Source organism: Galeopterus variegatus, unplaced genomic scaffold (genome assembly GCF_000696425.1).
Source record: "Galeopterus variegatus unplaced genomic scaffold, G_variegatus-3.0.2 Scaffold17230, whole genome shotgun sequence".
NCBI lineage: Eukaryota > Metazoa > Chordata > Mammalia > Dermoptera > Cynocephalidae > Galeopterus > Galeopterus variegatus.
The window spans coordinates 7058-14729 of NW_007743341.1; the positions used below are offsets into that span (position 1 = coordinate 7058).

Below are 7672 nucleotides of genomic sequence, written 5' to 3' on the forward strand. Positions count from 1 at the left end.
GGCACTCACATTGGGACATTTTTTAAATTTTTATGCTGAAATTCAAAATGTAAACTGATAAAAGACCTCTCAAATCCCACAAAAGAGAATACTTGTATATCTGGGAAATTAAATAATTTCCAAAGAAAGAAACATTATCCACAAAGGGGATTTTCATTATGTGTGGGAAATCTATGGTTCTGAATCATTCAATATTGTCTTTAGTCTATGTTTATATACTATATGATAAAAACATTCCCAATCATTAGAATACAAGAAGATTTATGTCATTAAAGCATTACTGAAATAGTTGAATATTCCCTTGAGTATTCGCAGGATGCTTCAGAATCTTGTGACACTTCAGGATTGTCACTTTTCTTTGGACAGTGCATAGGGACTATGCTGCTTATTCGAGCTTCCTCTTTGTCTGAATTCTGGGAATATGGAAATGTGTGTAACATTGAGAGCTAACTTTCAAGTCGTGATGGCTGGCTTAGAAGTGCTCTGCATAAAAGATTACACGTTACACCCTCTTCTTTAATAATTCATCCAATTTCTAGACAGAACTATACTATAACACAATCCTCTGAAACGTGATGTACTATCAGGATGTAAAGTAACAATGGCACTTTACATTAAAATGTGGCCTATCTACAGAAACTTTTCCAAAGGGTAAAACTTTAAAAACATAGAGTAGAAAAGTCACTAGAGAAATGCCCCAAGCAAGTGTGGGTATCTGGGAAACTTGTCATTGTCTTGCATATAGGCAGTGATCCAACATGGGCAGCAGGGGGCGCTCCTGCATGAAGCAAACCCCCCACGGGTTTCCTGGTCAGGTACACAGAACCTTTCTCTTAGCACTTGCCCCAAGTCCAAAGGTAGCCACTAAAGAGTGCTGCTGTCAATAAATCATACGACCTTAGGAAATGCAGTGAACAACACTGCAGAAGTGACCAAATATAACACATGGGTCTGAGTCTGCCTTTTGGAAACAGGGTGGACAAATTTCATTTTATTTTGGTGGGCAGGAGGGGTTAGAGGAGACAGCAAACAAGGGGGTTGGGGGGGAGGGGCTTGCCATTAGCTGTAAAGAGGCGATTTCCGAAAGCAACAAGTGGTATCAGAATCCCAGGGTCTTTGTTACAGTTTAGTTTGTATATTACACTCTCTGTTAAATGTCAAATCAAGACCTTTCCCTCTTCCCCTGACTCCATTCCAAACCCATAAAATGACTTGATGAACTGGGTTTCCCATTGAGCCTCAAGAAATGTGGCTTCCACAGGGTGTCTCCTGCATGTGGCTGAGTTTTACGCGTCAGTACGTGATGCATTATACTCGCTCTGTGCCAGGTCCCAGGAATCTGAACCAGGGACCACAAACAGCCAACTCTGTAACCTCAAACACAGTGAATTCTCCCTCATCTCATACAGAAACTCACGCACAACCCACCCCAAAAGCTGGCTCCCTCCTCCTCCCTGTCCCGAAATGAAGGTCTGCAGAGACATAGCCATAAACCTCAATACTCACCATATTGACTTCAGAAACCATGTCGATGCTGGCGATGTCAATGTTCATTCCCACAGCCACTGGGGGACCTGCAAACCAAGATGGCCAGCCACGTGATTTCCCCGAACTTCATTCATTCTTAGCAAGAGTTGTCCCTAGGCATGTGACACTCTTTCTAAAAACCCTCTCTACTGTTCACCCTCAAATTTTTCAATTCCCTGCTCCTTTGTTAAAGAGTGGCAGGCATTCATTCCTTTAGGAAATGCTCTGTTGAACACACGTGTGCTGATGGGCGAGGGATTCCAGCTCAGTCTGCGTATGCAGATGTCTCAGCATGTGAATACACAGAACTCACAGAAGCACAAGACTCTTTCTAGACCAAGGGATTTTTATATATTGCGCTGAAGCCCTCTCCCCCTCATTCTTTCCTTTCCCCGTCTTCAGTGTGCAGGTTTTAACTCTTTGAGCTTCATGAGTCTGAAGCAAAATTAAATGGATGTATCAGCATATATCTATGGCTGCGAGAGAGGTCTCCCCACCCCCCACCCTCTCTACCCTCCCATTTCTCCCCCTACCCTCCCATCCCCGTATCCTCCCCGCTTCTCGCCCCATGCTGTGAGGCTTGGAAGACCGGACAGCATACAGACATAAGCCACTTTAAACCGCGGCCAGAAGAACTCTTCCAAAGTAGGAGGGCACAGGGGGTTAATGTCACCTCTCAACAACTGCCTGCACATATTGCCCTCAAAAATGTTCACGATGGCCTTCCGTAAGCCAGTTTCTCTGGACACACCATTAACTAAACTTATGAGGTCTGTATCTCAAGGAAGCAAGCACAGTGAAGCAAAGGATTTATAACAGTGAAGCCGAAGGACAGCAGTCACCAAATTTGAGTACAGGCTTAAGAGGGTCTCATTGAAGGACCGCTTAAATGCTGGATAGTAACAAATCGCCTTAAGTTTGGATCCGTTTCTCAGCATGGTAAAATAGAGCCACATCCAGTACACCACATGCACCCACAACTAGGGAGAGGAAGAGAGCGCGCACAAGGCTCAAAAGACAGCTCCGGTTATAGCTGGACTGTTCTTATCTACCAGGCAACCCCATTACCTCCAAAATCTGGTCTCAGACGAATGTCATAGCCTTTCAGGAGCCTATCCACCGTCTCTTTAACCAGCGACATATTACTAGGGTCATTGACACTAAAAAAAGAAATGACAATAAACAGGCATCAGTAAGGAAACCAGCACAGCGTCTTTATCTCATCCTTACTATAAATCCCTGCTCACAGAGGTATGCAGACAGAGCCCTTCAAAGTGAGAAAGGGGAAAAAAATGCTGGGTCCACTTACCTCTGCGCACAGACAGCGGCGATTATTAAGGGGAATGACCAAATCCCAAAGTAGCCCCTTTTCCGGACTCTCCACATCCCTTTAGTTTTTGATGGGATTGAGGGTTTCACTGAAGAGAGGCGATCCAACTTAGTCTGCCCAGTGCAGTAATTCTAATGTGAGGCGCATGCGCACGGCGTACCAAAACATCAAAGGGGCAGCGGCGGCTGCCGGAGACCGAGCAGATTTCCTTGTTTAAAAAAAAAAAAATTAAAAAAAAAAAAAAATTAAAGGGGAAAAAGGAAAAGCATATATATGTATAATATATACATATCTAATAATATAGAAAAGCCATCTCACAAGAGCATCAAGAGTAAAATCTGTATTGTCCTATCTTTAAGATAAAAACAACTATAGCGTCTGGTAAGTTTCGGTAGTTGCCGGAGGCAGTTTTGCAGCTCGCGGGCTGTGAATGTTTCGGATGTGTGTGTCTTCTTAAATATGCAAAACCAGATTAGGAATTTAGGGGACGGCAGGTGTGAGGTGCGAGCGGGAGCCCACTTCTGGTCTCAGCAGGAGAAAAGGGCGAGGAGTTTGAACTTTATTTTTGTGCAGAACAGCATCCCCCGCCTGGGACGAGACGGGGGTGGGGGCGAGGGTGGAATGGGGGTGGAGGTAGTGCGGCTGGGGGTGGGGGAAGGTGATGCTGGGAGCAGGAGTCGAAGGGGGAGGGAGGAAAGAAACCAATGGGAGGAACGCTGAGCAGCCCATTGGATTTGGGGCGGGGGTGGGCAGGTGGAGAATAAGAAAGAAATGCTAAATTAAGAAGGAAGAATGGGAAAGAAAAGAAGAATAAAATGATGCCTGGTCTTTTCTAGGGGTCCAGGAGCAAGCTTTTCTTCACTACTCACGAGCGATTTCTTTCTCCTCTCCTCACCCTTTGCCCCCTATTTTCCCAAAGAAGAAAACCTCAGGGTCCTGGTTTCTCGCCGTGTGACGTGCCTGACCCTCTAGTCCAGGTTATTTATAGCAGGAGGAGGAGGGGGAGGCGAGGAGAGCGAAAAGGCAACGCTGTCTCTCCAGGTTTCGGTCTGATTCTGCAGTGGGAAATTCTGAGTGGGCAGGGGTGGGGTTTGGATGAGGGGAACTGGGACGAGAGGGCGTGGGGGACGCGGGTGACGAGCGCCCTAGCGCAGGTGCGGGGGGCTGGGGGGCAGGTGGCCTGGGGGGACGCTCCCTGGCCGGGCCCCCCACCCCCTCAGCCGCACTTGCACCCGCGCGCACACGTGCCGGGACAGTCCCCACCCGCCGCCCGCCCTCCTTACCTCGCGGGCCCGCGCTCGCCGCCCACTCCCGCCGCGCTCCGAGCTGGAGCCCCCGGGCCGGGGAGAGGGACCCCCGGCCGCTCAGGGGCTGCGCCTCTGGATACCACAAGCCGGGGCAGTCCGTAGAAGGCAGGCAAAATGAGGAAGGGGCCCAGCGACCGCCCGGGGCACCAGGTTTTCCAGCGGTCTCCGCGCCACCTTGTTCTCTCTTTCCTTCCCCGGGCCCAGCGAGACTCGCACACCCAGAGGCTGCCTCTTCCCTCCCGTCCGAGGCCGCCGGGCCCGGAGGAGGCAGCAAGCTTGGAGGGGGGTGCGGTGGGGGGAAGGAAGATACTGAGTTCACAAAAGATCTTTCCTCCGCCGGAGGGAAAGAGCCGTGCGGCGGGCGCCAGGAGGTGCTACGAGGCTGGGGGCACCGGGCTGTGGGAAGGAGCCTGAGACCGGGACGGATGGTGCTCCCGAGTTTATCTTGGGAGGGTGAAGCGGAGCCGGGCAGGTGCTCCGCTACTCCTGCCCCTACTCCTCGGTGAAGAACTGGAAATGCCAGAGTTCAAACCTGCGTTCTGGACCCGAGTGCTTAGCCTGTAACTGCTGCTACTACTAGTCATTGTTACCATTAACTGAGCGCCTACTACGTGCCGGGAGTGCTGCATGAATGCTTACAACAATCCTACCTTTTAGCTGTAACTTCTGTGTCCCCATCTTATAGACTTAGAAACTAGCGCACTGAAACTGAGGGACTTGCCCAAGGTCATGCAGGTGGCGAGAGGTGAAACCGGGATTGGACTTCAAAGCCAGCGTCCTTAACCACTGGACTAGACGGTCTTGACTCCCGAGTGTCCGACCTGCCCCGCTGTCAGAAATTCGCTGCTGCCGAGCTCCCCGCACCCACGGAGCCCGCGGCGGCTGCAGGACGAGCGGGCGCGCGGACCGTACCAGGCTCGCCCGGCCGGTCTCTGCAGAGAGGAGGGGCCGCCGGCCAGCGTCGTTCCCCAGGCTCGCGGTCTCCGCAGCACCGGGGATTCCTCGGAGTCCTGGTCTGGGCTGCACTCTTGACCCACTTCCCTTCTGAAGACCTCTCCCCTCCCCAGCTTTGGTCAGAGGGTCATTTTGGGGCAACTTAGGGGAATGACTCCTAGGGAAGTGTGGAGGCGGGAGGGCTGTAGGGGGGGTGGGAGGGGAATCCGACAGCTCCCCTGGGTTGGATGAATAACAGGAAGGGAGAGCTGTGTGCCTTCGCTGACCAAGGGAGTTTCTAGGGTAGAGACAGGTAAAACGGTACCATAACACAGTGGAGATCTACAGCGTGGCGTGCTTCCGAGGCTCTTAGGAGCCCATCCGGAGAAAATGTTTATACAATCAGCATTCTACCAAGAGGATTCCCAAAGCAGTTTGAGTCCCAAGTAATAAAATGCTGAAGTCCTCGAAAGCTCCTCTCCCTCTTGAACACATCTCAAAACAGGGTTTTCCTTCTGACCATTACTTACCTGTGTTGTGCTTTCTGCACTAACAGCTCCTTCTGCTTAGGCCTACTTCAGTTTGGGCTGAGAGAACAAAATGCAATGAACAAAACAAAACACAAATATTGTCAGACATAATAATAATACTAACAACAATGGCCCCGTGAATGATTAACCAAGTATATATTGAAGGCCTACAGAAAATTAAGGGAAAAGAAGGAAAAGAGAAAAGTAGCTTGCATCTCAGCAAGTAAAATAGCATAATGCAAACAGAGCATAAAGGAACTGGAGGTAAGCTTTTTGATTCAAAGCCCAGCTCAAATACTTAGTAACTTTGTGACATGGGCAAGTCATTTAACTTCTCTAAGCCTCAGTTTCCTCTTCTGAAAGCAAGAGAAAGATAATAGTACCTTTTCCACTGGCTTGCTTGTAGAATGACATAAATATACATGTAGCATTTGGCATGAAATTAATAAATATTAGCAATCTTTTAAGGAGCAAGATATAATGAATAGATAGGAAAGCAAACATGGTTTAGTGACATAATACTGAGCAAATATAAATTTGGTGTGTTTATTACAGAATAGCCTGAGAAGGAAGAAACAGACATTTCAAGAGAATTAAGGTAAGGTTAAGTAGGAGATGTATTAAAGACCCACGCTGCGATCAACATGAGGAAACACTAAAGAATATTTGTTTTTTGTATTCAGAAATCTCAGAGATATCTCTTACCAGTAACGGTAACTAATGTAATCAAAAATACTTTCCTGCTAGTTGCAATACCTAATATCACTTTATGCCTAAAGTGTGCTTTTATTGTACAGAAGAATCAACTCTGGACATCTCTCTGGAAGACAATGCTAATAGGCTGCCGAGGAAAATGCAAAATGAGAATAATAATATGGAATCTGAAGATGTGTCCGTTGCTGGAAAACATTCTCCAAGGTCCTAAATATACAATAAGAAGGCAAAATGTGAGTACTCTTAAGACATCATACTTTGAAGACATCTCTGAGTATGAAGCATATAAATGTAAACTAAAAAGTCAGCAACCACCTGCCAGTTGTCCGTGCTATATTAATTCATTTATTCGGTAAATATGTAGTGGGCACCTACTCTTTGGCAAACGTTATTTGACAAGCACTGGGGATGATGTTTTGAAAAGGCAGCCATGATTTTTACTCTCTTGGAGCTTACGCTAGTGTGGGAAAGATACAACACAGAAGTAATTACAGATGTAACATGTGAAGTGGGAAAGACAGGAGATTGTGTAATCCATAATTGGTGCAGATAATTTAGTTTGAGGATTTGGGTAAAGCTTGCCTGATGAAGTGATGCTTCAATTGGGATCTGAAAGATGGGCTAGCCTGATGAAGAGTTGGGGAAAGAATGTTCCAGGCAGAGAAAATAATATGTGCAAATATCATGGGCCAAGAGAGGATGGCATATAAATACAGAATGAAGAAAGAACCGTAAGCATAGATGATAGGGTAGGAGTGGCTGTGATGCAGTTGAAGAGCTGGCCAGGAGCAACTGGGGACTGTTGATGGGTTGAAGCAGAGGAGTGACAAGAAAGTTCTAATCACACTGAGGAAGACAGTAATGGCTGTAAGGGATCTGATAGGAAGTTATTGCAGGAATCCACGTGAGAGGTGATGTTAGTCTGAATTACAGTAGTGACAGTGAAGGTGAAGAGAAGTGACTACAATTATGTGGGAGAACTGGCTAAACTTTGTGACAGATGGGATATAGAGAATGACGGAGAAGAGGGATTCAAAGATGACTCATACATTTCTGGTTTGAGCAGCTCAGTGGTGGTAGTAGAAAAAAGGTGGTGAGGATTATACATTCAGTTCGGGTCATGTTCAGTTTAAAGTACCCACTATCCATCCCAGGCACACTAGATATTTTGATATATGCAACTGAAGGTCAGAACTGAGGTCTGGGCTGGGACCAATGAAAATTTTCTTTTTCTCATCCTAACACTGTATGTCTATTTTCTGCTTTAATTTTCTTCTTTAGAACTTACAACTATGTAAATGTAGCCATATTTTACCCATTTTTTTCATCTA

General features: G+C 47.1%; 1 protein-coding gene across 1 annotated transcript; it reads right to left on the bottom strand.

Annotated features, from left to right (window-relative positions):
• Window positions 1–1185: 1185 nt before the first annotated feature.
• LOC103582660 (gamma-aminobutyric acid receptor subunit beta-2-like) lies at window positions 1186–3031 on the bottom strand. Its single transcript, XM_008564195.1, has 3 exons — window positions 2837–3031; window positions 2596–2687; window positions 1186–1574 (listed from the first exon to the last, which is right to left on the bottom strand). The coding sequence occupies exons 1-3, from the start codon at window positions 2911–2913 to the stop codon at window positions 1414–1416; spliced, it is 330 nt and encodes a 109-aa protein (XP_008562417.1). The 5' UTR covers window positions 2914–3031; the 3' UTR covers window positions 1186–1413.
• Window positions 3032–7672: the final 4641 nt, after the last annotated feature.